The 18,480-nt window shown below is 37.9% G+C and overlaps 1 protein-coding gene across 6 annotated transcripts in view; it reads left to right on the top strand.

The window, feature by feature from the left end:
- MELK (maternal embryonic leucine zipper kinase) overlaps positions 1-18,480 on the top strand; it is an 81,198-nt gene that overhangs the window by 50,165 nt on the left and 12,553 nt on the right. For all 6 annotated transcript variants that reach the window (XM_085897050.1, XM_085897054.1, XM_085897053.1 and 3 more), the window contains one exon: positions 9,690-9,774. In XM_085897050.1, coding sequence (XP_085753176.1) covers positions 9,690-9,774 — 85 coding nt within the window. The remainder of the gene's footprint in view (positions 1-9,689; positions 9,775-18,480) is intronic.

Here is an 18,480-nt window from a genome sequence, read left to right as displayed (position 1 = left end):
TTCGCGGGAGCTCGGGAAGGATCGCGGCGATTGGATCGAGCTCGCTCTCGCTGGAGCCCGGGTCCGGACAAGTTGAAGACCACACGAGGTGGAAAGGTTCGAGTCAAGCTCTGAGTTTCAGCTCACCTGTCCTCCGAGCTGGAGATCATGATTAAAGGCCTCAGCCACCATTTCGTGTGTGTGTGCATGCGTGCGTGCCCGTCTAATAAGTAGGAACTGCTGTTAAGTGTAGGTGACTTTATATAATAAGTAGACGGTCGTAGTTTTTTGTCGTGCTTTTGTTGCTTGTATAATTGTATACTTGTTTTGCCTTATTTAATTGCATACGTGTTTCATTATAATGAATGTAAACCTGCTCGTTGTGTCCATTCCCTCATTGACTGAATATTTCGTGTGTTGGGAGTTAGGAAGCCGTTGGTTTGCCGTAATAGGGGGACATTTGGACAGACGGTTCTCGGAATCGCGCACGGACAAGCTCGCCTCGGCGGTTTGTTCCGTTCGAGGGTGGAATATCCTGGTAGTTGGATTACGTGGGTATTTAGGTAAATTGAAGATTGGCAATCGACCCTACCCCACGTGATCTGCCGATTGGCGTATTTCGGTTCTTGTACAAGGACCCGTCGCTCGGAGTTATCCGGGCGGCAATCTATATTCCGGGTGATCGGTCGGGCCGACTCGACTTGCGGCTCCATTCAGAGCGGTCGGTTGGCGGTTGACCCCCTGGCCTGTAACAATATAAAATAATTAGAGGGGATGGGATGTTCCTTTCCCCATACTACAAGGGTGAAGGTATGTATCTTGGTGAAGGATACTATAAACCGAAGAGACAAAGGGGTGTCGGACATCAATTTAGAGGAGATGGGATAATTGATACTCTAATGGGTATCGGTTCAACTATTCTTAAACATAAAGACCTAATTGGTTCAACTGCTTCTGCTGTGGGAAATGTAGCAGGTGCTGTAAAGAGCATAAAAGATGCCCAAAAGGAATCTCATAAATTACAAGCAATTAAAGAAATTAAAAGAGGTAAAACTAAGTTGTCTCCCCAAGAACGACATAAAATAATTCAAATACTTCGTCAGGGTTTCAAAAGTTTTAACATCTTTTTTCCAAAATAAATACAAGTATGGAAGCAATTGATAGTATCTATGATTTGGATGATACCATTATTATCTCAAACTCCACTAAAAAAGAGGATTACTTCAAGGTAAATGCAATAACTGGAATGCAAATGGTACAAAAAGTTTTGAAATAAATAATCAACAAACCTATTTGAATCTATCCGAAAGTTTCTTGTTGTGTAAATTTAAATTCACTAAGGCTGGGAATAACACAAACGCTACACTCGTAAATGATTTCTTCTGGAGAATGTTTGATAGTGTTCGTTTGTACATTGGAACACAAGAAGTTGAAGTGGTTGATTATGTCTCTGCTGTATCTGAAATGATGAAATTTACACTATATACATTCAGTGATAGAATGGGAAAGGGGGCTGTCGAAGGTTTTATTCCTGATATGTCAACGGGAACAACCACAGACCCTGGATATACTCAAAGGAAAGGAACGTATACTGATGATCCCAAAGCAGTTAATAGTTTTCCTGTGGCAGTTCCTCTTAAAGGTATATTTGGATTTTGTGATCATGATAAAGTTCTGTATGGTCTTAAAATTAGATTTCAACTACAAAGGAATGATAATGAAAATAGATTACTTTTTGGTGTTGGTAATGCTTTTGGTGATCAGAATAAATTTGAAATTGAGGAAATGAGTTGGTATATTTTTGAATATACTCCGAATCTTAAAACAGAAGAGATGTTGAATAGAAGACTTAACTCAAAGAAACCACTCAGTGTATCATACCTCAAAAGAAGATATCCACACGTTAAACGAAACCAAACCACTTACACGTGGAATTTGGGTGTTCTGGAAGGAAAACCATGATATCTGTGGATCATTAAAAAAAAAAAACCAGATGGCGATACTGCTACTGTGAAGAATAATGCATTGAGTGATAATGCGATGGTGAAACAACTTCGTGTTTCTCGAGATGGAACATTTTATCCACGAGATAGATTGGAAATTAATTGGGAAAAAAATGATTATGCTGAAGCATACAAGTCTTACCAAAAGGTGTGTGAAAGTTATGGAAATAAAGAACCTATTTTGGATATGACAGCATTTAAAAGTTTGTTTTCAATCTATGCGTTTGACCTGAGCGCTCAAAAGGAAACTATAAAGTCTAATCGAGTGGATACTTCCCTATACATTGAAAGAGGAGAGAGTGAAGAAGTTGATGCATATTGTTTGCTTTTGGAAGAAACAGAATTACAGATAATGGTGTTATGATTCGTCTCACATTTTTTGTTAAATAAATGAGTGGCAAAGTAGCAACTGGGGTATATGTTAATCAAATCGATCTTCATAAACTATCATCTTGTGTTCAAAATCAAAAGCCTTGTACGATTAACGTTAATACAATTCAGAGAAAAGGAGCAGTAAGAATTGATGTTTTGCTCACAAGAGAACAGGTTAAAATCTTGAATGATACTGGCTCACTTAAAATTAAAATGACAAAACCAATGTTGAAAAAATATTCAAGAAGAGAGACGAGTGGAGGATTTCTCCCATTTCTAATTCCTTTATTTGCTGGTTTGTGCGGTTGGAGCATTGACTGGTGGTATTTCAACAGTGGTGAAAACTGCCAACGAAAGGAAGGCTCAACTCTGTGCTCAAAAAATTGGAAAGACATAACAGAGTTGGAGAAAAAAATTAGTGAAAGTGGTGTAATTGTAGATTTTGCTGAAAAACTTGAAGGTCTGCCTGATAAAGTGAGATTGTTAGTTGGAGATATGCTTTCTTCTATCGCACAGCAGGTGTAAAATTAACTAAAAGGGGTAATGGATTCTATCTTTCTCATAAATAAATGAGCATTGATGAGTGGTTTAAAGAATTTGGAAAGAATACAACATCAAATTTACAACTTGTCAAATATTGTAAAAAATAAAAAATTCATAATGTGGTTATTTGTATGAGAGATGAATTAACAAACGTGCCTAAACATACAAAGAATATTATTATGAACTTAGAAGATAATAATGGGAACGCTTCTCATTGGGTTTGTATTTTTAATAATCAAGACAAATATTATTTTGATAGTTTTGGTCTTCCACCACCTGTTGAAGTCATAAAATTCTTACAGAATGGTGTTTATCAAACATTTCAAGTCCAAGAATTAAATTCCAAGTGTTGTGGTCAATTATGTCTATATGTGTTATTTCAACTTAACAAAAAATTTTTTTTTTATGACATTATTTTTAATCTAATATAAATGACTTATGTTGGTAAAGATGGTTCTATCCTTGGTGTATCCCAAGAACTGGATATTGATTTATCAAATTATTACACAAAGGCACAGGCTGAACGACATAAATATTAATATGAGAAATGCTTTTAAATGAAAAAATTATCCAAGCCCGACTGACGCGAATGAGTTGGTGAGATTAAGTGATTTATCACAATATATATCCTTAAATAAAACGGCCGTGTATTCCAAAGATACAGAAGTGTTGATTTTTATCTCCAGGTCATACAGAATTCACAGTTAGAATGAAAATAATTTTTTTATAAAGTAGGGTGTATCGTTTGCATGAGAATAGAACAATGGGGGTATGATATGAATGATTTAGGGTATAATTTGTCATTTAAAATTGACCTAAAAGACCTGGAACAATTTAATCAGTCTCGTAAGGAAGAATATTATCCACTTGGTATCGAGAATGAGTTTTGTGGAGCCACGATTAGTAAACAACAAATAAAAGAATTTAATAAAGGTATATATAATAATGGTTTTGCCCTAGTTTATATCATGAAAACAGAAAACAACAGGATTATATATAATAAGTAGGGAAATACAAAATTATTCAACTATGGGGAGGTGTTTCGTGTCATAATATTATTCTAACATATCTTTCTAAGACATAAATGACAGCAAGAAGGCTTCAAGAAAATTATCATTTCTGTGTCCAAGCATACCTTCAAGAAAAGGGTATTCAGTATTTTAATAAATATGTTCTACAACATTAGAATGAGGTATTTTCAATAAAAGATTGGCATTATGCTGACGTTGATAAACCGACAACTTTAGATTTAATTAGAATGTTAAATAATGAAAAAAATTTATAAAGTTAAGAAAATATAAGGCTCTTTTAGAAATTCAAAAGAAATTTATTGGTTTCCTGTTGCAAAAAAAATTATTTTGGATACAGGAATAACAAGAAATCCTGATGAATATATGTATGATATTCTATGGGGTGTAAGCGATTCAAGGATAGTAAGGGGCGAGAAAGTTGAAGAGGGAGAAGAGAGAGAAGGAGGAGAGGAAGGAAAGAGGATAGAGAAGGAGGAAAGAGAGGAGTGGGAGGAAAGAGCGAGAATGAATAAATATGGAAACCAGTGAGATTAAACAAAGATTGGTGCTATTACAGAAAATAACTCAACCCACCGAGGAGGAAAACAAAGAATTGACAAGTCTATTAGCAGTATTTTTGACAAGACCGTTGACATCGTTTTCAAGGACAGGATATTGACTTCAATTAAAGTTTTTTTCTTAAATAAATGGAGAGAGTGAAGGCATTTCTAAGGATGCTTTATGTTTTAAAAATTAAGATTCAAATGTGCATGTTGGAAACTAAAAATGTTTTCACTCTCTGTAGGAATTATTCTCATAAATAAATGAGTTATTGTCTCAAATGTAAAAAGAAAACTAATACTAAAAATATTTCATATTTTAAAAGTAAAAATAACAGGGTTATACAAAAAGGTCTTTGTTCGGTGTGTGGTTCAAAAAAAAAATCAATTTATGTCCAAACACAAACTCGGAGGAGATATACAAAAGTTTTTATCATGAGGTAAATTTACAACTACTGGAATACCAGGGGAATTACATCTACCAGGGTATTCTTTCTGTGGTCCAGGCACAAACTTGGATAAAAGATTAGATGAGGCAGACAATCCTAAATCCTGAAGTGAGCCCATCAATAGAGTTGATGAAGTGTGCAATAGACACGATATTGATTATGGGAATACCACAACTTTGGAAGAAAAGCATGAAGCCGATAGAGAAATGTTGTATAATCTGTCTCTGATACAAAATCCAACCTTGAGAGAAAAAGTTGATAGGTTCATCATGAAGAAGATGATCAGTGCTAAATTGAAACTTGGACTTGGAAATTCAAAAAACTTATAGGCCCTAATGATGTCATTAAGATTGAAGAGCAATTAGCTGATGAATTACATAAACCAATATTCACAAAGTTTCAGAGAAGGAAGGTTTATTCCAAGGAAGTAGATTATATCTGGTCTGCTGATTTGATTGAACTCAATAATGATTTGGGTTACAGTATGCTTTAACCGTTATTGAATTGAGGAGTAGATACGCATGGGTTTTCCCTTTAAAAAACAAAAGAGGTAATACTCCTATGTTAGCCTTTCAACAGATATTTAATAAAAGTTAGAGAAAACCTAAAAAAATTGTGGACTGATGAGGGTAGAGAGTTTTATAACAAGACATTTATGAATTTTCTAAATAATAACAGTATTACATTATACAATACCTTTAATGAAGGGAAGGCCGTTGTTGTTGAACGTTTTAATCGTACCTTAAAAGAGAGACTGTATAAAAAATTCACACAACTCGGTTCACAACAATGGTCATCTTTTATTCAGGATATTGTGGATAAGTATCATAACACTATTCATACGTCAACAAATATGAAACCATCAGAAACATTAACAAAATTAAAATATGAAAAAGAGATTAATGTCAGAAAACCTAAGTTCAAAGTTGGTGATATCTTAAGAATATATAGGTGGAAATCTCATTTTGAAAAAGGTTATATTAAACGATGGACGAACGAACTTTTTAAAATTGTTGATGTAATAGATACGGTTCCTTGGACTTATAAGATCTATGATTTAGAAGGGGAAGAGATCGTAGGTTCATTTTGTTCACAGGAATTACAAAAGACAAAACTAAGCAGATAATACTCATGGGAGCAATGGGTTGTCCCTTCACTCCCTCCTACTATACACCTTTGTGGACACTCGAGGGCCAAGTCCGAGGTGTGTCAAGGGGGGACGTTCTTCTATCTGTGAACCCCAAACACAGAATCCTCAACTGAATAGTCAAGGCTTAACTTTTGTTTGTTGATGTGTGCACGTGTGCGTGTGCGTGCGTGCGTGCGTGTCCCCCAACCCTCACATTCAAAATCTCAACCCCAACCCTCACATTCAAAATCTTAACCCCAACCCTCACATTCAAAATCTCAACTCCAACTCAATGTCTTTTTCAAAATGAGATTTCCACCTATATAATTTTTTTTGTTTTTTTTTCTCTTCTTCCAATTCTGTCTTTTAAGGCTTTCAGGTTTGATGATGTAGAAAGGGGGAGTAAGCCTGCACTTTCTTCCCAGAACTAACAATATATATTTTTTTATGTTTTTTTTCTCTTCTTCCAATTCTGTCTTTTAAAGCTTTCAGGTTTGATGACGTAGAAAGGGGGAGTAAGCCTGCACTTTCTTCCCAGAACTTTCTTGATCTTGCTCCCATCAAGCACCATCCAACAAACAACTACATCGATAGGTTTAGATCCCAAAGAGTGATAGCATTTCAAGTCTCCAAAATAAACCCAACTTTCCAAGTCTTTCAAGTATAACCACTTTCCTGTTGAGTTTCCAAGATATGTATCACATTGTGAGTTATCAAGCCAGGACCCACATTTCAAGTCTCCAAAATAAAACCAACTTACAAAGTCTCTCAGGAATAACTCATTTCCTGATTTTTTTTTTTTTCAAAATTTGTGAGTCTCCAAGGTGGGTCCCATATTTAGAACCATCTTGGCAGAACCCTTTTCCTGAGTCTCCAAGGTCGTTATTTGAACCATCAAGGCAGAACTTATTTACTGTTTTTTTTTTTTTTTTTTTTTTTTTTTTTTTTTCTAAATTTGTGAGGTCTCTGAGGTAGGTTTCATATTTAAAACCACCAAGGATAACTCATTTTCTTATTTTTTTTTTCAAAATTTGTGAGTCTCCAAGGTAGGCCCCATATTTAGAACCATCTTGGCAGAACCTTTTTCCTGAGTCTCCAAGGTAGTTATTTAAACAATCAAGGCAGAACTCATTTACTGATTTTTTTTTTTTTTTTTTTTTTTTTTTTTTTTTTTTTTTTCAAAATTTGTGAGTCTCCAAGGTAAAACTTGTATTCTGGCTCATCAAGGTATGACTTATTCAGTGGGTATTGTCTTGATAACTCGCAATGAGTACTTTTGCTGTAAAACTTTTTCAGGATTTTGCTGGTCTCCAATGTATAACTCTTTGGTTGGGCCATCAAGGTTGAGCTCGTTCTGTGGGTCTTGGTTGCTCATAAGGTCTTCAACCAAGCCAATAATTTCGCCCCAAGTTGTAGCAAAAGCAGTATTTTCATTTCGTATTTCAGATACAATTTCATGTGAGAGAAAATAATAATGTATTAATTAAGTGATTTAATTATTAAATGAGTGTGCTTCAATCAAACTTTGAAAATAGGAAAATAAAATCTTACCTCAACAGATAAGAGGTTTGAATCTAGTTCATCAACTTGAAGGTTTAGTTCCATACAAGTAGTAGATCTCCAAGGAACCCCAAAGTCATCCCACTCAAGGCCTAGCTCGTTCTGTGGGTCTTGGCCGCTCACAAGGTCTTCAACCAAGCCAACAATTTCACCCCAAGTTGTTGCAAAATCGGTATTTTCAGATACAATTTCCTGTGAGAGAAAATAATAATGTATTAATTTAGTTATTTAATTATTAAATGAGTCAATGCTTAAAAGGAACTGAAAATAGGAAAATAAAAATCTTACCTCAACAGATAAGAGGTTTGAATCCAGTTCATCAACTTGAAGGTTTCGTTCCATACAAATAGTCGATCTGCAAACAAGCTCATCCAACTCGAGCACAGTACAGCACTACATTGTCAGAATTTTTTTTTTAAATGGAGTCTGCGTACATTGTGTCAAATCAAATAAAAAAGTATTGAGAGGAGATGGATCCCAACTTCGTAGGGTGAATTTACTGATTCTGGCTCACTTTTCCCCATGTAAGTGAATGGGGGATTTTCAGCGATTCATATTTTTTCCCTAAGAAGTAAACCCCCTTTTTATCCCAAGGTATATTTATTTTTCTCCCCTTTTAACCTTGGGGCACTCTATTCAAATAACCAATGCAATAAGATAAAGATTTTATATACCTTTTATAGAGAAACCTTTTATATATACCTTTTATAGAGAAAGACTGGTGGGGGTGGTTTCCTTTGGAAATTCCCTGGGCAAGCCCAGGCAAGCCTTTGTTCGGAAATTTTTCAAAACCATAACTGTAGAATTTTCTCGTGATTTCTTTGAGTCAGAGATGAACTGGAAATGATGTAAGAGTAGGCGGGGCTTCCTAAAAGTGGGCGGGGCTTATGAGAAGTAGGCGTGGCTTATGCAAAAAATTATCTGAGGCTCAGGAGGTGGTCAGATGAGATTAAATAAAAAAATGACCGTTTTTACAGCCATTTTTCCTTGCTGTGCAGGGGTTTGGCTTTTTCTTGAGGCAATGTTTTATGGCCGGATGCCCTTCCTGACGCCAACCCTGGTCACTTCTTACGACACACAGGGATATGGTACACCTATTCTAACCAGGGCATACACCGGGACCAGTACACTGGCACTCATTTCGCCGACCTCGGAAGGATGACAGGCTGAGTCAACCCCCTGGTGTTAATTCAGCAGCCAACCGGGCTTGAACTCAGGATCCTGGGATCCCAAGCCACCACCCTAACCACTAAGCCAACACTAGGCTAGGTGGTCAGATGAGATTAAGAGAAGTATATCATTTCATAATGACACAAAAGGGGTATCTTGAAAAAATATAAAGATTCAAATGTTTTATTTTTAAATATTTTAGATGGGGATTATTGTGCAAAGAAAATTAAACTATTGAAGGAATTTGAGAATGAACAAATCTTTATAGGTTCAATGAGTGAGCTAAACAATATGCATTGGTTATTTGAAAAAAAGAGTGTCCATCGGCTTACATGTTTCAGATATTTCTTCAGAATCACCTTTAACAAATCACATTACTATTTTGCGACTTGAACAAATCTTTATCTTATTGCATTGGTTATTTGAATAGAGTGCCCCAAGGTTAAAAGGGGAGACAAATAAATATACCTTGGGATAAAAAGGGGGTTTACTTCTTAGGGAAAAAATATGAATCGCTGAAAATCCCCCATTCACTTACATGGGGAAAAGTGAGCCAGAATCAGTAAATTCACCCTACGAAGTTGGGATCCATCTCCTCTCAATACTTTTTTATTTGATTTGACACAATGTACTTAAAACTGGATTTGAAATGTTTTTAAAATCGATATATCGTACACCTGTGCAACCTGGATATCATCTTGTTAAATGAACAAATTATAACCATTAACAATTTGAAACATTTATCCTTGCTCTTGACATTTACCACAATTATCCCCCCCCCCAATCATTGCAATGACAAATGCCTTGTTTGTTGTCTTTTTTTTTTTTTTTTTACTTTTAAAGACTGCAATAATTTCTTCGACTTACCTTTTCCTTCTTACCCTTACCCCATTCCCATCTATTTTTTTTTCCAGCTGCCTATACTGTGACACCCAAAACAAGCTCGCAGCCATTTGAGCCCGAGCATGCGTCAACGTCAGTATTGGGCTCAGACTGGAAGTAAGAACCAACACGAGTGTTTCCCTTGTTTTTGATGAGGAGGGATAACAAAGAATAATGAGAGTGAGAGTATGGCATTCTCTCATTCATTAACTTAGCAGAACAGCAATGCACACTCGCACGACTCTTAAATATGAAGATGATATATGAAGTGTGTCTTCGCATGCGTGTTTCTGCATGATCTAAGCATGTTGCTCTGTATCGTTGAGGTAGTTCGTCAACCTTAAACTTGACATGTTTCTTCACTTTTTAAAAAAAATCAGATTATCAATTCAAAGACACATCTTGATCTTTACATTGTAGAGTGAGAGAGCTGCCGAAAAAGAATCTTAAATCAATCAATTTATTGCACAGCACTTTTGGTTCTCAAATGGTATCTCAAAGTGCTTTATCAAAAATAAAATGGAGATGTGAGAGATACAAAGAAGTGTAAAATATATGATTCAAAGAGAGATTTGAAATGGTAATCACTGATGATGTATGAATTTTAAAAGCCAGAAAGTTCTACTTTTGAAGAAAAATCTGAAGAATTGTCTTGATCATTAAAAAGTCTTCACTCCAGTGAAGTAACCACCAAGCGATTTAGTACAGTCAAAATGTCGGATGACCTCCCACAAATTGCAACAAAATCAAACTCAACAGATTTTTTTTCTGGATATGTTCTCAGTGACAGAAAAAGTTCTAAGGGATCCTCTGGGAGGAAAGTCCTGAAATTTCGGTGAAAATGAGAAAATTGTAAAGATTGATATTTTAAGATGTAAATATATGTTTTTCTGCATTCTAATTGTTTCTAGTTAGGGTCAGTATATTGATATACAAGAATAATTGTAAAAAAGTGAAATGTATTGAGAGTAAAATAAGAAATTATAGCTTTTTTGTCCAAAAATGTCAATTTTTTTTGTCCCAAAAAAAAATATTTACCTGATACTGATTTTGGCTCCTGGACAAAAAAAATTAAGAAACGTTGAAGATGCAAGATGAAATCAACTCTATGGCAATACAATATAATGATGTAAATCATTGAAACGTGACAAAATTCAAAATTCCACTCTGGGCAATCACATCTGCCTGACGAAGGTTTTGAAATGAAAATGAAAATTCGCATTAAACTCAGAAACTACATCCATTATAAACTTACTATACATGCTGAGAAAAATCAAGCGTATTTAAGTTAGAACTCGACAATGCCGTCATCATCCTCATCATTGTCACATGGAGTGTTTGTGCAGCCAGAGCCCCTGCAGTTTCCTCAAGCTGGAGTGCACTCAATGTTGTGCTTCTTGCATGTGCATCTCATGGTGCTACGTTCAGCCTGGCAGTTGCACCTAATGACACGTAACATCTTTTCAGGAGCTGGAGCTATTGATGTCTGAAGTGGCACAAAACCCCAGTCTGTCGGAAGAAGTTCATCTGCACATCCCTTCCATTCTTGGACTTGCAGATACACGCACAGGCTGTGATACTTTGCTGCTTCTGATGTTGGTGGTTGCACATGAGAGGAGTTCGAAGCCACCTTGTCCCATACCGCTGGTACCGGAGGGTGTCCAGGGTGTCAGTTGACTTTCCGTTGTAGATTATCACCAATGTTTTTTTCTCCTGCATCTGCCACATCACATACGGAAGCTGGATATGTATCAAAAACCTTGGCCTACTCACGGAATGTGTTGTTTGCTTTGAACTTTTTGAGGGAAGCTCCCTTTCCAATCCCATGAAGACGAGATGTCGTGTCGCACCCAAGAACTGCATGTAGAAACAGTATGTGATTGCATATGTCTGTACCAATCATTTACTTTGTAGCCTTGATGTTCCAGATGCGAGGCTTATTTGTGTTCTTCTTTGGCTCGGGACAAAATAAGAGGTCATGGGATTCTCAGCTTGCATGGTAGCATAGGAGGACGAGGAGGTCTGTGTCATGATCAACGAACACAGTGTTGGTGACAGAGTGGCAGACTACACGGCCTTCAGTACAATCAGGAGATTAGCATCCCCTGAGGCATGGTGTGTCTCACAGTTCTTCTTCTGAAGCTCTTCACTCAACATAAAAATGAATCGCTGTTTATTCTGCCTATTGGCAAGAAACTGTTCCTTCTTCATTGTAAGACACATGTCAGCTGTAAATGTCACAGTAGTGCCAGCATTCCCTTAAGACCGTCTCTGGTGTGTCATGTCCTTCGTGTTGGTACTCTCATAACCATCAAACACGACTATGGCATCTCCGTACTTCTTCGTTACATAATCAGTGTACTGGTTCCATATGTCTCTGTATGTAGATCCACGAGACCATGGAATGCGTTGAACAAGTGCCCCGCCATCCAAAACATACTGTTGCCCATCATTGGGGATATCGGCTGGACATCGGATCCACGAAGATCCCAGATGGCATCAGCAAAGACTGGCTTGTGTGCTTCTCGGAGCTGAAGAGAGGAATCAAAGAGGGCTGGTGGAGAGCTGCACAGTTCATATTTGAAGGCTGACTCAAGTTCTTCTGCTGTCTGTGCAACAGTGATCAGTCTCTGGAAGAGGAGTTGTGGGTCAACCTGGACTTGCTCTCCATCAATCTTGACAGATGACTTCATGCCGAGGGTGACAACCTGGTCTCTCCTCTTAAATGTGTACTCGGCAGGTGTTTTCCCATCCATAGATTTCAATATTTTGGCTTCTACAGCATGTGCTGTATCGACGTTGACGGTGCGGTGTGCATGAACTCCAGTGGCAATGTTCCTCGGACGTGGATCACTACTGAACGGATTCCGTTCCTGTAAATACTGAAGAGCTAATACTGTCCTTCCAGTCACGAGATTGTCTTGCCTTGGTCATGTCCTTCTGCTCTCCAGTGTTGTCGTTCACACCTGTGAGCTCCTGCATTGCCTGGTTTATTTCTGCATAAGCAGGCATTAATAGTAGCCATACCATTGTTGCTCTGTCATTCCTCGCCCTCGTGTAAGCCCCCGGTGGTCTTCAAACTTCTCATCAGAACTTGTTCGATGATCAGGTCAGATGAAAGACCTGCCCACAGGCGATCACTTCGTCGAACCACATGGAACCCCTCATCAAAACGTTGTTGGACATTGGGATGTTGAGTTTTGAGGTTGGACATCTGCTGCAGATACACCCTTGCAGATTTGGCATACAAGTTGTGGCCCGAGGCTGCCAGGTAAGGCAGCATTTCCTGGATGGCCTGTAGATGTAGTGCTCAGTTCCCAGTGCACTCTGCCCGTATGTATTTGCGTAGAATCTCTAGCTCTAGCATGTCCATATACTGAACCCAGAGCGCTGAAGTTCTAGAAGATATCTTTGCAGACTTGGCATGCTTCTGAAGGTGGTCTTTGATTCGATTCAAGACGTCAGACTTGCATACTTCTTCCACAGACTGGGGTTGGCAGAAGTGTGACGAGGGTTTTGTGCCACTTCAGACATCAATAGCTCCAGCTCCTGAAAAGATGTTACGTGTCATTAGGTGCAACTGCCTGGCTGAATGTAGCACCATGAGATGCACATGCAAGAAGCACAACATCGAGTGCACTCCAGCTTGTGGAAACTGCAGGGGCTCTGGCTGCACAAACACTCCATGTGACAATGATGAGGATGATGACGACATTGTCGAGTTCTAACTTTAATACGCTTGATTTTTCTCAACATGTATAGTAAGTTTTTATAATGGATGTAGTTTCTGAGTTTAATGCGAATTTTTGTTTTCATTTTCATTTCGAAACCTTCGTCAGGCAGATGTGATTGCCCGGAGTGGAATTGTGAATGTTGTCATGTTTCAATGATTTACATAATTATATTGTATTGCCATAGACTTGATTTCATCTTGTGTCTTCAACATTTCTTTTTTTTGTCCAGGAGCCAAAATCAGTATGAGGTAAAAAAAAAAATTGGGGGGACAAAACATTGACATTTTTGAACAAAAAAGCTATAATTTTTTTTATTTTACCCTCAATACATTTCACTTTTTTGTATTTATTCTTGTATATCAATATACTAAACATAACGAGAAATAATTAGAATGCAGAAAAACCTATATTTACATTTTACATATTAAAATATCAATCTTTACAATTTTCTCATTTTCCCCGAAGCCGGGTGGCGGCCATATTGGATTTCCATGATTTCAAGACTTTCCCCCTGGAGGATCCCTTTGGACTTTTTTTCTGTCACTGAGGACATATCCAGGAATCAAAATCTGTTGAGTTTGCTTTTGTTGCAATTTGTGGGAGGTTGACCAAATATTTCTGCGAAAATGCCTGCACTAATTCCATTTGTAAGATAATAGTGTTCTTATGGGGCAGGGGTGTGATTGGGTCTGAAATGTTGGTCATCAGCAAATTTACCAAATTTGTTCGTGGCTTTTTCGGTCATCAGTTATATTTTAAGATGTATATTGTTATGGAACCGGATTTTGGGATCTACTACAAGGGGGAGTGCCTTGATTCCTCCCAGACTACCAGACCCAAGGCCACCGAGTGCAGATAACTGCGTGCTCCGGCGGGTTGCGAATCAACAGCCACACCAATTAGTTGATCACGTGGTCCAGGTCCTCCGTCCAATTACCATTTACCTGGGAGTCGCATGGTTTTCTAGCTGGGGAACACACCCTCGATTGTGCACTGATCTTATTTTATCTTCAGATCTTGATGGGATGCAGCCGAGCGAAACTGCCAGTGCACACCGGACATGAACTGGAGCCAATTAGTTGGGGCATTAAAATCTCCCAGACTAGTAACACTCGCTGCAGCGGATGGTGCTCGACCAATGAAGGAAAAGACACCAAGCAGATCGGAAAGCATAATTCAAAAAGCGAGGAAATTATTTGCAACAGAGGGCCATGGGGAACATACGGTGAGTTTTTCAAAGCAATCAAAAATGTACAAGGATTTTGAGAAAGCACAGGGACAGAGAGCAGAACTATCCCGATCTATCTCGCTTCTATACATTACTTATCTAAACACGTTACAAGGGTGCTTATCAGACTCATCCATAGAATGGTAGATCAAGGGAGAGAGATATAGCAGTGTGCAGTTGTGGCGACCTCTTTCTTATGCTGTGCGCACACGTTGGCACGCGCTGATCCAAAAGTGGAGGGGGCAGAGGGAAGGATGGGAAAACAGAGAATACAGGGGTGTGTCGGTGCCATGCCGATGCGGGCTGCTGGAGCCGCCACGCTTGGAGACCGCGTGCTGTGTTCGTCCTTGATCCCCTCTGGTCAGACTGGTAACAGGGCAACTCACCCCGATGGTTCACCAACCGCTCGTGGTTCGACGATAGGGGTGCCCTCGCAGCTCCTGTGACTTGTGGTCGATGGACAGGCAGCTTGGCTCGCATCGTGGCTTGGCTCAAAAGCAGCTTGGCTCGGCTCACAAGGCAGCGGTTCTGAAAGGCATTGGTTCTCTCCCAGCGGCATTGACCCTTCGTCAGGAAACTGAACCATCTTTTATAACCCACGCGGCAAGGCAGTGCGACCGTTCTCAAATATTCACTAGTGGCTTTCCTCGATTGGCCCTCCTCTGCCACAGTGTGACATCATGGGGCACAGCTGCCGTGCTGTACGTAACAAGGTGTTACTGACTGGCTCACTGACTGATATTAAAGATAGGTACCTTCCGGGTGACATAGAAAGCTGAAATTTTGTGTGGCAGTGGACATCGAAGCTGATACACCGGGGCAAATCACAGAACTGTTGGAAAGCATATATATATATATATGTATATGTATATGTATATGTATATGTATATGTATATGTATATGTATATGTATGTATATATATGTATATGTGTGTATATATATATATATGTGTGTATATATATATATATATATATATATATATATATATATATATATATATATATATATATATATATATATATATATATATATATATATATATATATATATATATATATATATATGTATATATGTGTGTATATATATGTATATATATGTGTGTGTATATATATATATATATATATATGTATATATATATATATATATATATATATATATATATATATATATATATATATATATATATATATATATATATATATAGTGCGTGTATACACTGATGAGCCAAAACGTGATGACCACTGACAGGTGAAGTGAATATCATTGATTATCTTGTTACAATGACACCTGTCAAGGGGTGGGATATATTAGGCAGCAAGTGAACAGTCAGTTCTTGAAGTTGATGTGAAGGATGCAGGAGAAATGTACAGGAGTAAAAACCTGAGTGACTTTGACAAGGGCCAAATTGTTATGGCCAGATGACTGGGTCAGAGCATATCTGAAACGGCAAGGCTTGGGGGGTGCTCCCGGTCAGCAGTAGTGAGTACCTACCGACAGTGTTCCGAGGAGGGACAAACCACAAACCGGCGACAGGGTGTTGGGCTCCCAAGGCTCGTGTGTGTGTGTGTGTGTGTGTGTGTGTGTGTGTGTGTGTGTGTGTGTGTGTGTGTGTGTGTGTGTGTGTGTGTGTGTGTGTGTGTGTGTGTGTGTGTGTGTTGTACGGCTCGGGCTTGAATGCACAGCTGTTAGTCGCATCTGATAAGCCAGAAATATTAGGATTGTAGAATAAGGAAAAACTATTCTTAATCGTAAAGGTTACTGTTATTCTGCATTGCCGGACGGGTCGACTGAGAGATGGAATCAACATAACTCGATTTATCAAAGTATGTTAACCGCCGTGGAAAGCAAGGAGAAGCTGACATATCCATAATTGGGCATTGCTTTTCCACGGGGTTTTGACTCTTTACTTAACTTACTTATTGTTCAAGATTTTTGTTTTTGATTGGTTGAATAAGTGAAATCTGACTTTGATGACGAAGTGTATCATTTTATTTAATACAGATGTTGAGCACAATCACAGCCCTTCCTAGCGTGCAATAATCGATTGAAGTAATGTGCAAAATGGCAATGGCCTGGTTACATGAATCTAAATAGCAAGTTGAGAAACACATTTGTGACAGTGCAAACTTGTTTCAACTGCACTAATGGTATTGATAAAAATCGCATGATATTCTCAGTCGTGCACGTGCTATTGACACAAAATATGCGATGCTTAAAATCCTTTCATCTTCGTTATCTAAGAAACAAATGGATAATTGCGTACCCATTTTGGATGTGTTGAGTTTTCGACCCTGGAAAAGGAGAAATTGCTCTTGAGGACAGATACGCCTTCAAACTCCGACTCAGAATTCCTCCACGATGCACAGTGAATTATGACTCGAGCGTGGCTCTGGGCATCGATGATTGTTTTTAGCTTCTCAAGCTGAATGGTAGGAGAAGCGAGTTTGTGCGTTATGCTGGTGAGGTTTACCAGTTTGGTGCACATAGATAAACATTCCATTCTAAATGTTCTGCATTCCAGCAGTATATCAAGAATTTCTGAGCTTTCATGCAAATACTAAAACCATTTCATAATTAACCTCCGCCATCGAAGATGGATGGAGGTTGCTGTTTTCATTCCTGTCTGTTTGTTTGTGAACAGTATTACGGAAAAACTCCTGGACGGATTTCGACAAAACTTGGTGGGGGGATCAGGTATGGTCCAAGGATCATGCCATTACATTTTGGACTTGGTCCAAAAACAAATTTTTTTTTTCAAAAAAATTTTGAATTTATTTGAAAAATATTTGAATTTTTTTTTTTTGCATTTCTACATGTTTTAAGTGATTTCCAACCCCCAAAAAATAAATTTGTTAGAGAAAAAAAAAACAAATTTTGCAACGTTTTTTTCCAAAAAATTTTGATTTTCTTTTTTTGGCATTTCTGCATGCGCGTCAATCTCGTTTAGTTTATTCAATCGTGGTTCAGTAGAGTCTGATCGGTTTTGACCTACAATAAATAGGATATCAGGTTCACTTAAGTGACCCAGCAGTATTGGCGGCGGAGGTTTTGCACTCTACCAAGTGCTCCCCCTCTACTGAGTGCTCCCCCTCTAGTTAATGGCTGTAATATTTTGCAGTTTTGAGAAGCATTTTGTGAGCTATTACTGTAATTAGTTGTACAAAATTAACATGAGTTTGATTTACTACATTATCAACAGAATTCAGAGACATATCTTGATCAAAAAAAATCTATATGCTCACACATTGAAATAATTACAATTTTATTGATTGAAAATATACGAACAAGATGCTGACCTGCATTCATGAGGATGTACAAATGATGTTCAAACAGTATTATTACCCTCGCCTAAGGATAGGGAATTGCATTTGTGTCCGTTTGTCTGTTTGTCTCTCTCTTTCTCTCTCTGTCTGTCTGTTGGTCTGTTTGTCCGCACAGAACTTGAGTGTTTTTCTCCACAACCACTTGTCGATTTGAGACAATTTTTACCATGGGAGCGATTACTCATGTTGAGTGTTTTATCATTCTCACATGGTGTGGCAGCCATGTTGGAAAAATGGAAAAACTTTTGACCTCTTTATCTCTGAAACTGCAACAAGGAAAAAATTGAAACTTGTCAGATGGCAAGTACTCATGTGGAATTAGCGTGATTTTTTTTTTTTTTAATGCCGTCATGGGTGCTTTTGTTATGACATAGTTGCATTTGTAGAACACCACATGTGATCAATATGAAAAGTTTTGAGGGTCATCTCAGGATAAAATGGTCCACAGAAAATTTTTTTGATGATGTCATTGGTCATGTGATTCGGCAGCCATGTGGCTTTTAAAAAAAAAAAAAAACCTTCAAAATCATCATCTTCT

Source organism: Eptatretus burgeri, chromosome 10, assembly GCF_056783735.1.
Source record: "Eptatretus burgeri isolate ZD-2024b chromosome 10, Ebu_testis_v1, whole genome shotgun sequence".
In the NCBI taxonomy this organism is placed as follows: Eukaryota; Metazoa; Chordata; class Myxini; order Myxiniformes; family Myxinidae; genus Eptatretus; species Eptatretus burgeri.
This window is presented reverse-complemented; position numbering and strand designations above follow the sequence as displayed.